The sequence below is a fragment of the Argopecten irradians genome, chromosome 1 (genome assembly GCF_041381155.1).
Source record: "Argopecten irradians isolate NY chromosome 1, Ai_NY, whole genome shotgun sequence".
In the NCBI taxonomy this organism is placed as follows: Eukaryota; Metazoa; Mollusca; class Bivalvia; order Pectinida; family Pectinidae; genus Argopecten; species Argopecten irradians.
Genome location: NC_091134.1, coordinates 67,739,437 through 67,753,368, shown reverse-complemented (window position 1 = coordinate 67,753,368; position 13,932 = coordinate 67,739,437). Strand labels below are relative to the sequence as shown.

Here is a 13,932-nt window from a genome sequence, read left to right as displayed (position 1 = left end):
CGCAGAGGTACCTCCCATGATACACTTTATAAAGAACTAGCTTGGGAATCTCTTTCTGATCGGCGTCAAAAACACAAACTTATTCTTATGTTTAAGATACTCCGTGGATTTACTCCACAGCATTTGATTGAAATTGTACAACCATTTTTATATCAGCCTGAAAATGAGAGATATCCACTAAGGATGACAAGATATTTTAATATTCCTATGTGCAGAACTGCAAGTTACTATACTAGTTTTTTTTCCAAGTACCTTTAGAGAATTTAATTCTTTCGCTTTAAACTTTGACTTATCGAATGTTAATACTGTTGCACAATTTAAAACACTCCTTTTTAACATTAATAAAATGGAACCTGATATAACAAATACCTTTATAAACAAAGGTTCTCGAATTATAAATATTACTCTGTGCCAGCTCAGAAATTCCTCTAGCAATCTAAATTCTGACCTATTTCGCGATCATTTGAGAGATTCTCCAATTTGTTCTTGTGGCCTTGGTAATGAAACAGCCGAACACTATCTTTTCATATGTCCTTTATTTAATGAACAAAGATCATCACTCAGAACCAAAATACATAACTCTAATATCCCCCACTCGCATTTTAACACAAAAACTCTACTGCATGGCTGTGACAATTGTGATGAAGAAAAAAAATACATATTTATTGCAATGCATATCAGAATATATATCTGAAACTAAAAGATTTTTTTAGATTTTTCTACTATGATAGGTTGGGGAGATACACTAATAATAATATTCATTCATAATGTAATGTTAAATGTTAAAATATTTTGTTGATAATTGTACTATACCGGATTTGTTTGGAGATGGCTAATATAGGCTTTGCCTGTTGCCAAATCCATTTGCATATTATTTGCAATAAAATTTGTTGAAATGAAATGTAGTTTGTGCGACACCTTGTCAAAAGCCTTGTTGAAGTCCAAATAGATAATGTCTACATTGCGTCCCGAGTCCAATTCATTGATCCATCCCTCCCTATACAGATTCTAAGAGCTGAGTGAGACACGATCTGCCTGATCTAAAGCCATGTTGGTTATATACTTCATGATCTGGTATTTTACTTTGATTCAGTGATTTTTGAAGATTATATCTGGAGGGGTGTTTAAACTTCGGATGTAAATTGTCTGGTCCAGGTGACTTTTTGGGATTTATTTGGAGTTTTGCTCTGTGGACTTTGTCTTCTGTTATAGCAATAGTGTCGATTTGTTCCTGGTGGTGTCTACGTGGAAAGGGAGGTAATTTGGCCAAATTGTCGTTAACAAAGACGCTTGCAAAGAAGTTGTTTCGGACGTTTGCAATTTCTCTAGGGTCAGTTGTCGGCCCTCCATCAGGATTGTCCATGACGTTAATCGTTGATCAGTTTTGGATTTTACAGGAGTCCAGAAAAGTTTGGAATTTGTCTTTATTTTTGTTGCCAAGTCTTTTTCAAAGAGATAGTATACTATCCGAATCTCTGATAATATGTAGCCTGGAGCCTCTCATTTTTGATATTATTTAGAAGGCAAATCTGTATAACAATACCGATGATAATACTCTGGGTTATTTATGTAAGGATGATAAAAGATGTTTCAGGAAGAGAAGCCAGTAATTTAAAATTTCATTAAGTAGCTTGAATAGAATGTAAGCTAACCCAGAGAAATCCAAGGTTATACAAGTATGTTTATGGAAGAAACCTCGTGACAATTTCACCATTGCAGGGACAGACATCATTTGTGAAGATAGTGTGAAACTATTTTGTCTACATATATATCAGCTTTTTAATTTGACAAACATATCTCAAATCTATGTAAGAAAACCTCCCAATAGTTAGCAATTTTCGACAGGATTGAACATTTCTTCCAAAAGCAACCAAAATTGTAATTTATAAAAATTTTGTATTATTTCATTTTGATTATTGTCCCCTTATTTGGCAATTTCACAGCATTGCTGCAACCTTACAAAACTGTTTGTTAAATTTAATCTATTTTCCTTCCAGAGGATGAAACTTGAATTACATTTTTGACGCGAGAAGTTTTAAAACATTTTCAAAAATACTTCTCCAATTACATGTGTAATCTCACCAATAACACCTTTCCTATAATTTCAGGTAAGATGATACAGTGCATGAGCCAAGTTTAAACACCACCAGGTATGGTAAATGTCCTTCAGGTACGAGGCATCCCGCATATAGTATAGCTACATAAGATAGAACACCATGTAGAATGTTGGAGGCTGCTGCGGAAGTGGGACGACCCGAACTGTGAGTGCAATATATATATGTTCTTTAACTTTACTTACCTGTCCTTTGGTATACTAAGACTAAACATTGATTTTTTTTATGACAGGAAACTGACATTTTATATTAACTCCATATAAGCTATGGAATACTTATTATCTCATATGTGTTTTAAATTCATTACCATTTTTATTTTTACTGTATTTAATCCTAATTAAAAAGCTTCCTTAATTCAACCTCCAGAAACAGTTCTTTTTGGTCATTTTATGTTTTATGCAATATTAGCAATATATAAATATTACATCCATGGGTGTTTTAATATCCATTTAGGAGTTCTTGTATTTATGCTATAGAAGAACTGTAAGAATCGTGATTTATATACGATTTTTAATGTATTTTCAATTTGCAATAAGTAGTATGTTTTACAGATACATAGTACCGCAGTGCTTAATCGTGTTTATATATTATATGTGCTGTGATATATTTGTCAGGGGCGTAGGAAGCGGGGGCAACTGCCCCCCCCCCCGTTCCCCAGGACGGGGGGGGGGGCAAACATGTCTTTTTGCCCCCCCCCCCCCCCCATTTTCGCCGACTGAAATTTTCTAAAAAAGCTTATTTGAAAGAAAAAAGGGTCCTCCTGCACATTTTTCGTACTTCATTCTAGAAAATTTTCCGCTGCGCGGCGCATTTCCTAAAAGGTTCAAGCACATAATGTCAAACCTTAAATTGTAAAAATTCAATACACACAAACTAGACTAAAAATGTCCATCAAGGGATTCTATGTACTATTTAAAAAATGTCTCTTAAAAGATCAATTTGTTTATATGTCTTAGCGAGACAATTAATTCATTTTTTTTTCTGTTACACAACAATGTACCGATGGTGTGAAGCCGGTATATTCAGATCGAGTAGGGTTCCATAATGTTATGACGACACAATTATCATTTCTAAATGCAGGTAGCTTTAAATCGAAAAATTACCATGTTAAGAACGCTTTATAATCATTAAACTTTATCGTAGCCATTCTAAATCGTAATTTTTTTCCAGGGGAAGACCCCCCGGACCCCCTTAACACCGAATTCTCGCGCCTTTGGGCGCTTGCAAATTCATCAAAATGCATCGAAAAACTCATCTAAGCTATTCTAAATTGTAATTTTTTTCCGGGGGAGACCCCCGGACCCCCCAAACACCAAATTTCTCGTGCTTTCGGGCGATCGCAAAATCATCAAAATACATAAAACTCATCCCGGGGGTCACCCTCAGACCCCTAATAAAACACCAAAATCTTGCGCCTTCGACGCTCACACGCTAATTTGGCCAATTTGCGTATTCGTTAATTTCCTTTTAGCGACCCCACTGTCTATAAATGTGTACAAGGATTAAATTTAGTGATATATGAAAAATGTACATAAAGCATATATTATATGGTTTGGGAGTTGAATTAATCTCCTCCTGTAGGTGTGGCGGGGGGGGGGGGGTTTACAAAATATTGAGGACCTTTGCCCCCCCATGACGTTTCATCTTCCTACGCCACTGTTTGTTGACATATTTTTGCTGCTTTGTTTGTATCTAGTAAGCTTATGTTCATTGTTAACACATCCGACGATATATAAAGTATCTTGTATAGTATCACGGGGAAATACAGCTATAATCTGGATAGCATTTCTTGTACCAAATAACCATGCCATAATGTCCACTAGAACTATAAGTTACCATTTGTCATCCTCGATACTCCACGGGTTACTTTTGAACATTGTCAATCAACCACGAAGTGTGCTTTTTTTTATTCTTTTGATGTACATCAAAGGACCAAATTATCTGCTCATTTGATGTCAAAATACAGAGCCCTCATTTTTATTATGAGATAGTCTAGGGGTGGCTATAACAACAGTACGTGATAATAATCCTTGGAGTGTCGAGGATGCTATTTGTGGTACCTTAATAATATTATAGATTAGGAGATCTTTACATGAAAAGAAATCTGTTTTGGAGAAAAGTAGTTCGACCGCTGTATTTGGAGTAAAACCTTGATGGAGATTACTCATAAACCTTCTATGTTTACGTGCTGTTGTCTCACACAGAGCCTTCAGTTTTCACATAGTCGAGGGTGCATACTATAGATATGTACCGAGAGTGACATAGTAACCCCCGATTATAAAAGGCGACTTAATTTGGTGTATTAAATTTTCTCTTTTGAACTGCCCCTCTCCAACCTCATGCTTGTCTACTTTGGCACTTCTTCACTTTTGGCCTTGAGTTCGTCCATGTGAGGATTGCTTTGGGAGTTGTTCCTTGGCCGTGATCCACCATAGTCTATTTTGTAGTTTCTGCTCATGTTTAGCATTCAGAGGGAAGGGCGTTAAACGTCTGGTTTGGCCAATCTTAGCATAAAGTGACCAGGTGTGATGTACTCAATTATCTTTTAGTTAGTATCATATAGCACTAAAATGAGGAAGATTTTTTTCGCAGCCTCCAAAAACAAACGCATCGTTGCCGAGATCTTGAAATGACATTTAATGGAAATAGGACATATACATAATCAATCAGCAGTACAGTGTTCTGATATTAACAGATATGTCTTACCCAAAATGGGTTAGTTGGTGGGTTGATCTAGAAAGGTCTCCTGTGTGTTCTAGGAGACTATATTGTGTTCTGTTGTGCCTCATTGTAATAGTAAACATTTTGATCTTTTATAGTGATATCTCACTGCAGCATGACATCAGAAACACGTCATCTATGTCACATTATACTTACAACGTACAAACCAGTCGTCTCACTCCATTTATGCTGAGCGCTGATTAGGAGTAGAAACTATTACTTTTATAGACTATGGTGTTTCTCGGTTTGTTTTATTCATTTTAACGGCCCATCGACAGTCAAGGTTATTTAGGGCCAATTTACAAATCAAGCATTAGCTAAAAGAACTTAATAAAAGATACGTTTTAATTGCATCTAAAAGATGAGGATAAGACATAAGCAATAAAGAACTAAAACACAAATTGTAAACCATAATCTGTTAAAAAGATTGTTTGGGGTAAAATAGTTTTGACTGAAACACACGAGAAAACCCATGCACAATGGTGATGAAAGGATAATGTCGAGTTTCTCGGCAAGGGAACAGAACTCAGAACCTTCCCCAGAGGCGAGGTAGTTTACTAGAAACATTTGAAATAAGAAAGACGGTTGAATGTTGGAAAAAGAGAAAATATCCCAATATTAGTTGCCTTTTAAGACCATACACTGGGACCAATAGGTACAATTCCAACACCCTATATGTAGGTTATCATAAGGCGATGTTGTTGATAAACAATGGAACTATTAATATTAAGAAGAAAAAAATCCGCAGTTTGTCGAAAATATTTTTGAACTTTTTAATGTAAAAAAAACAACATTCAACGATATCAACAGTAGTAGGATTAATGAGCTGTGACGGCGGTTGTAACTTTCATACTTTTACTGATGATGCATCTACCTCCAACAAGTTATCAAATAATGAAACGTGTCATAATTATAAGGTGCTAATATAAAAGCTGGTATTGAAGGACCTATATTTTTCTCTTACAGCTATTTTAATGAAAAGTAAAACGAATTGGTCTAGTACATTTTTTTTAATTCTTTCATAACATCACGTACTTATTGGTCATATTAGCTGAATCAAACTTGGAAAAATATGTCTGTTGTACGGTGGCTGATTTGTGCCATTTAGTCTTTTCGTCTTTTCGCCCCGAAAAGACGAGAATTAAGAAACCTTAAATTTCGTCTTTTCGTCTGTTCGCCGCGAAAAGACGAAAAGTCAAACACGAAAAGACGAAAGTGATACACGCTAATTAGCAACTTTGATTCTCGTCTTTTCGCCTTCAAAAATCTCGTCTTTTCGCCCCGAAAAGACGAAATTTAACAAACCTTAATTTTCGTCTTTTTGTCTTTTCGCCCCGAAAAGACGAAAATTAACAAACCTTAATTTTCGTCTTTTCGTCTTTTCGCCCCGACATTACGCTATTGTCATGTCATGACCTACATTCTAATCTACGGCAAGTTATTATTATTGCTTACTTATGCTATCATTGTATGAAGTTTGAACACATTTTGTTGATGTGTACTCAATTAATTTGTGATATAATCTATTTTTAGAAACAGTGACCTTTATAGTAGACCTTTGACCCCAAATTCAATCCCAAGCTGTGTTATCTCCTTTGTTTCCATTGTATGAAGTTTTAACAAATTTCACTGATGTGTTAAATTCTTACATCATCGTCTGGAAACTAATGTTTTTAGTCACAGTGACTTTTGTAGTTGACATTTTGACCCCATATTCAATTCCACACTGTATTTCTCATATGCTACAATTATGTGAAGTTTGATTAAAAAAAAATCCAATAATTCGTTTGATGTGTTCTCAAGTTATCGTCTGAAAACTAATATTTTTTTACCTTTGTAGTCGACCTTTTGACCCCAAATTCAATCCCAAACTGTGTTATCTCCTTTGTTACCATTGTATGAAGTTTGAACAATTTCCACTAATGTGTTAAATTCTCACATTATCGTCTTGGAACTAATATTTTCAGTAACAGTGACCTTTTGACTCCAAATCCAATACATTGTATGAAGTTTGAATAAATTCTGTTGAAGTGTTCTCAAGTTATCGTCCGGAAACTAAAATCCGTTAAACAATCAATTTTTAGTAACAGTGACCTTTGTAGTTGACCTTTTGAACCCTAATATGTATTTTCTCATATGCTACCATTGCGTGAAGTTTGATCATAATCCATCAATTCGTTCTCAGGTTATCATCTGGTAACCAAACTCGGACAGACAGACAGACGAGGACAAACACTATAGTCAACTCCGGTTTCACGGACAGGGGACTAGTAACAACTTGATAATAAAAATCCTAGTTGATTACTACATATGAAAGGCTACTGGGAATAGTACCAAAATGATGCCTGTTGAAAAAAAGGTTATAAAATTATCAATGGCTCTGGATACTGATGTATTGTATATAAAACATTGATAGTTACACTTTTAATTAAAAGATATTGATTTTTAAAAATATAAGTAAGAACCAATTAAGATGTGTACAACAATACGCATTATACTTACCGCGATAAACGTTAAACTAGATCATACTACAATAAGCATTAAATATTGACAATTTCCAAAAATAAAAAGTAAACCAAAACTTACAGTTACAACAATACAACAGTAAAAACTTACCTACAACTTACAACAATAAAAACTTACCTACAACTTACAAAAATAAGCGTTAATCTACAATTTATTTAGAACAATACACTTTACTACAACATGCATTGTAATACAATTTAGAAACATTATATACAACTTACAACGTATAGAAGCATTAAATACAACTTACAACATATAGAAGCATTAATTACAACTTACAACATATAGAAGCATTAAATACAACTTACAACATATAGAAGCATTAATTACAACTTACAACATATAGAAGCATTAAATACAACTTACAACATATAGAAGCATTAAATACAACTTACAACATATAGAAGCATTAAATACAACTTACAACGTATAGAAGCATTAAATACAACTTACAACATATAGAAGCATTAAATACAACTTACAACATATAGAAGCATTAAATACAACTTACAACGTATAGAAGCATTAAATACAACTTACAACATATAGAAGCATTAAATACAACTTACAACATATAGAAGCATTAAATACAACTTACAACATATAGAAGCATTAAATACAACTTACAACGTATAGAAGCATTAAATACAACTTACAACATATAGAAGCATTAAATACAACTTACAACATATAGAAGCATTAAATACAACTTACAACATATAGAAGCATTAAATACAACTTACAACATATAGAAGCATTAAATACAACTTACAACATATAGAAGTATTAAATACAACTTACAACATATAGAAGCATTAAATACAACTTACAACAATAAACGCTAAATTACAACTTTAATAATAAGCACTAATCTACAACTTGCTTAACCCTACTGATTTATACCATGCAATACACTTAATAATTAGGGCATTATTTTGAAAACGTACCGTTTTATTAGAAAGGGTGTAAGTAGAGGGATTGTTTTTCTTATGTGGATAATTAATTTCCAGTTGTGTTTTCTTCTAACATAAAAAATAGATAAACATTTTATTTATTGTAATAATAATTTCCAAAGTGGTGGTTAACATTAGTTAACATTATGTGTTACAAGGGAAGTTATAACTATAGCGAGCAGGTATATGATATAAACCTTTTTTTAACATTCTTTCGAGAACGGATATGAAGCATAGTCATATTATACAAAATGTAATATAATTCTCAGCAAACCCCCGGTTCTATCACGCTCTAGCTATATAGGCTGTACGACTTGTATATGATGTAGTCTATATACTGACCGCAGTCAATGGTATTTCTCTGCGTACTTCCTCTAGCTCCTGACACGCCTTTAAATGACCCTGGCTGTTTATAGGTCGTTAAACAAAAACAAAATCAAAACACATGATACAGTGTAATTTACAAATGTTTATAATTGATTTACATTAAATAGAGGAGCGATAAATTTCATCATAGATATGTCATAATTTACAAGACAAATATCAACAATATATACGTTAAATTATGACCTATATTTTTAAAGCACGTGCATATTATATTAATTCACAGAAAAGTCATGATTCATTGACTATACTCTCCATGTGTCAGGCACAAACATACAGGGTCATAAACATTAACACTGCGTAATCAACTATAAACGAGTTTGTTAGCACTTGTATGTGCGTGTTTTAGGTATGACACTTCCTGACTTCATTAGATAGCTACTACAATATGCGGTTATAAGCAGATAAAACATATAATAGAAAAAATGTAAGTAAAGAAAGTACACGATATTCATTGGGATTTAAATTGTTTTATGATATACGATCTTGGAATCTCTTGTATTAGATTCACATCCCGGGATTGGTTCTAAGCACGTCAACATACCTTTCTCAACACAATAACGAAGATGACTTCTGATCTGTGACTGATCAAATCGTCCCCGCAAACGTTCCATTTGCATATGCTTAATTTGGATAACGTCGTTGAGTGCCATCGGCCCACAATCCATGTCCATAAGCTGTCTCTGTACCGGGAACATGTTTACTGTCAAGGTGGTACCGGATTGAAGGTACAGCAGTTCCTTGATTAGTTCTATCGTGCGAGGATTAACGTCGTCTAACGAAAGATGGTCAAATACAGTGACATGCGCTTGGTTTTGCGTCACTTCAACGACAACACGGACAACGATGAAATGACCAATAGCATACTCTGACCCACCACGACATCTTGGATCTTCATATACAACGAATACCCCTCCATTGTTAGACAAAGTAGGGCTTGGTCGTGGCAGATCGATGTTGGAAAATACTTTGCATCCACGTAAAATAGGAAAAATATCAAGAAACTCCTGCATCATCGCAAATGACAAGAGGTCCGATCCCAAACTTACTATTAGATGTTCTTTTAATGTTTTGCCATTACCATTTGCAGGAGAACCATTACGGTGGGATGATATCATCAAACGCTCCTTGTGGCAAAACGGGACTTTATAGGATCTCCCGAGCACGGCCAGGCCATCCACATCTTCACCACACCCATCGGTAAACGGTACAGTATGGTCAGATGGGAAACGGACTTGTTCACTTACTGGCGATGATATAGTTTCCCTAGCTGCATACTGAAGACGTGAGTATGTCCCGTCTATTGGGTTTAGCTGGGGGATAAAGCAATTATTCAATAATTAAAGCAGATCAACTTCAATAAAAAAAAAACAATTCAACTTCAATAAAAAAAAAACAATTGAAATTTATATCAAAAATGAACTTAGAACAAATATTAACATATGTACTGTAAATAAAATTATCACATGCTTTTATGTGGAAAAGATGGCATAAGATGCAATAAATTATAACATTTGTTGATATATGGAAATATACAAGATCTACATACACATCCAAAACTTTATTTATACCGTATTTGACCAAATAAGCGCCCTCCCACTTTTGAGGCCTCATTTTCACACCTAAACGGGCTTAAATACATATTGAAACTATGAAAAACATGTAGGTTTCTTTATTTGAATTCTTTAAATTTGTAAATTGATTAATGGCTTACTTTGTAATACTTTTTTGCTATTAAGCGCATTTTCATTTTTCAATTTTTAAACGCATTGAACACTTATTAGGGCCCGGTGCCCTACAGTCATCAGTTCGTTCGTCTGTCCGTTTTTCTTGTTATCACTATTTCTCAGACAGTACTGAAAGGAGCTGTCTTAAATTTCATATGTAGGTTTCCCTAGGACCATAGTTCATCATATTGTATTTTAGGACCAATCAGTCAACATTATAGCCACCAGACCGTCATCTAGGATATTGATAGTTAAAGATTGTTACCGCTATTTCTTGGAATGGACTGAAGGGATCATGATAACTTGGTTTTTGATAGTTAAAGATTATTACCGATATTTCTCAGAACGTACTGAAGGGATTCGTCTCAAATTTCACATATAGTTTCCCTTTAGGACTCACTTGTGCATAATGCATTTTGGGACCAATCGGTTAACAAGATGGCCGACAGGAAACCATCTTGAATTTTTATAGTTGAAGTATTTTACCGCTATTTCTCCGAAAGTACTGAAGGAATCTGTCTCTTACGATCCTAGATACGCATATTGCGTTTTGTATCTGATCGGTCAACAAAATAGGCGACAGACAGCCATCTTTGATATTGATAGTTGAAACTTATTTTCTGAAACTATTTCTCACAAAGAAACAAAGGTATCTTTCTCAAATTTCAAATGTAGGTTCCCATATTGTTCTTTTATGCATATTGCATTTTGGGATTAATCAGTCAACATTATGGCCGACAGGCAGACATCTTGGATTGTGATAGTTGAAAAGTGTTACCTCTTTCTCTCAGAAAGTGTTAAAGGGATCTGTCTCAAATTTCATCGATAAGTTTCCTCTAGAACCCTAGTTGTACATATGCATAGGGCATTATGGGACCGATCCCTCAACAAGATGGTCAAGAGGCAACCATCTTGGATATTGATATTTAAAGTTTTAAAAGCAGAGATCTAGCTTTCCATTGTCAGACATAGATTATTCTTTTTAAATTGGTAGGCTTTACTGTCATAAGTCATTTTCTAATCGCAAAGAACATTGAGCGGGGCCCTTTCTGATGTGCCAGTGTTCTAGTTAAGTCGAGTAAGTTGATAATTTAACCCTTAGCAATCATATCAAGTTATAAGTAATGTTTTAGATTGATCTGTAGTCAGAAACTTACATCTGTAAGGTCACTTGATTGTCGTCCAGATAGAGTAACATCATGTCTTTCTATTGACTGTGTCCCTTTGTCATATGTATTGGAAGGTTCTCCTTGATTCCAAACTTTATTTTGTCGTCTCAGTTCGTTCTTACTAATGTAAAAGTTTTGAAATCTAGATTCGTCAGCAGTTGGTCGGTTATGGTGTGTTGATGGACGTAAATCACATGGGCGGTTGTGGTGTGTTGATGGACGTAAATCACATGGGCGGTTGTGGTGTGTTGATGGACGTAAATCACATGGGCGGTTGTGGTGTGATGATGGACGTAAATCAAATGGGCGGTTGTGGTGTGTTGATGGACGTAAATCACATGGGCGGTTGTGGTGTGATGATGGACGTAAATCACATGGGCGGTTGTGGTGTGATGATGGACGTAAATCACATGGGCGGTTGTGGTATGTTGTTGAACGTAAATCACATGGGCGGTTGTGGTGTGTTGATGAACGTAAATCACATGGGCGGTTCTGGTGTGATGATGGACGTAGATCACATGGGCTGTTCTGGTGTGATGATGGACGTAGATCACATGGGCTGTTCTGGTGTGGTAATGGACGTAAATCACATGGGCTGTTCTGATGTGACGATGGATGTAAATCACATGGGCGGTTGTGGTGTGTTGATGGACCTAAATAACCTGGGCTGTTCTGGTGTGATGATGGGCGTAAATCACATGGGCGGTTCAGAGAGACGGTACTTGTATTGTCTGGAGGTCGGTTCTGGAGTTTCGTGGCGGATTTCTGAGAAAAAGAGACACTATATTTACCTAAAATATTTTAATGTGTTATTAAAATAAGGTTGTTAGCTTCATTTACGCACAAGAACTTCAAAACATTTGAATAAACAAATGATTATAAAAATATAACGAGTCCAATCAAGGATTACTATGCTCACCGTCACCATTTAAATATCGCCAAAAATGGGACAGAAGCTTGGTTTCAACAAGATGAATTTGTACTTATATCCCTAAATATCCCGGACTCAACGTTAGTAACTGTGACGGTAATAACCGTATGTAGAAAAGTGAACGTTCTAAGTAAATCTTGTTACATACAAGTAATGAAATGACATCTAATGTCGAATATGGCATAACTATGCTTTTATGTGTAACAAAGAAAATAGGACATCAAAGAATAAAACAGTATATCGACAACTTGATGGAAGTGTTATTATTTAAACTACAAAGTTGGAATATTGAAACTTTTACCTGGATGTACTTTTTACAAATTTGGTCTATGCTCCTTCGTCCAATTGTCTGCTCCAAATACCGACAATACGGCGACTTTAAAATGTGCAGGATCCATATCTCTACTGATCTATCACTAAAATCCAAGGTGACATGACAAGAAAAGCAGCTGACGACTGCATCATCACCTGTAACAAGGATGATACAGCTATATCTATGTAGGCCTTTTGGACATGTATAAACGCTACACCACGCCATATTACATACCAATACAATAAACTTTAAACACAACTAGAAGTTATTTTGATAACTATTTTTATCATTTAACAATTTTTTTGTTTTGTGTTTTAAAAATGAGGAATACAAACTGTGTCATGTATCATTTTGTCTTACGTTTGTAGAACTTAATTTATCAAACAGTGTGTGGGCCTGATAGTAACAAGGTAACATTAAAATGATGAACATGAAACAACAAGTGTTCTTTATATTATTACATATTTCGAAGAGTTTATCTAACCATACGAAATCCATTCGAGAGGTTTTTGATTGGTTTTTAAGTGTTGGATATTCTAATTATTTATACCGTGTATTGAAACAACATACCTGTATAGTACAATCCATGATCAACAAGCATTTCCCTGTCAACAAGATAGCTACTAAGGGCACTCTGAAACGACTTTAAACGTGTAGCACTATTGCATAAATCAGGTTTCTTTGGTCGGGCACCTGCCACAACAGTAGCTGCAACTGTGGGTGGATCTGGAAAACATAAAGTGTAGTAACCTTGTCTCACAGGGTAGACAGTTGGTATCTTTTGTTTATACTGGGGTATTGGGGTAAAAACATGTTCAGGTATACTGCTTCCTACTCTAGATTTTAAATCCTACCCTAACTATTAAAGTTAGCAACAAAAATGTTGTGTTATTGAAGGTTTCAATTTTGATAATGCTAGTTCCGGGCCATAGAATCATAAAATTAAAAAATGTACCATAGAAAATTATTTAAATTTTACATAGAGGGATAGATTTTTTAATAAATCAGCTAAAATTGTCACGTCACATAGTTTCCAAAATGTAGATTTATCGCAGCTGACTTGCTTTTACACTTGCTTTTATACTTGAGTATCA

At 34.9% G+C, this 13,932-nt stretch overlaps 1 protein-coding gene across 2 annotated transcripts in view; it reads right to left on the bottom strand.

Moving 5' to 3' along the window:
* Window positions 1-5,830: 5,830 nt before the first annotated feature.
* Window positions 5,831-13,932, bottom strand: part of LOC138306225 (serine-rich adhesin for platelets-like) — a 34,128-nt gene continuing 26,026 nt past the window's right edge. The window contains exons 5-9 of one of the 2 annotated variants that reach the window (XM_069246632.1): window positions 13,409-13,564; window positions 12,827-12,993; window positions 11,583-12,359; window positions 9,243-10,011; window positions 5,831-8,720 (exon numbers count right to left, since the gene is read on the bottom strand). In XM_069246632.1, coding sequence (XP_069102733.1) covers window positions 8,707-8,720; window positions 9,243-10,011; window positions 11,583-12,359; window positions 12,827-12,993; window positions 13,409-13,564 — 1,883 coding nt within the window. In that variant the 3' untranslated portion in view covers window positions 5,831-8,706. Of the gene's footprint in view, window positions 10,012-11,582; window positions 12,360-12,826; window positions 12,994-13,408; window positions 13,565-13,932 lie in introns of both variants that reach the window. The other variant, XM_069246626.1, reaches the window with a different exon arrangement.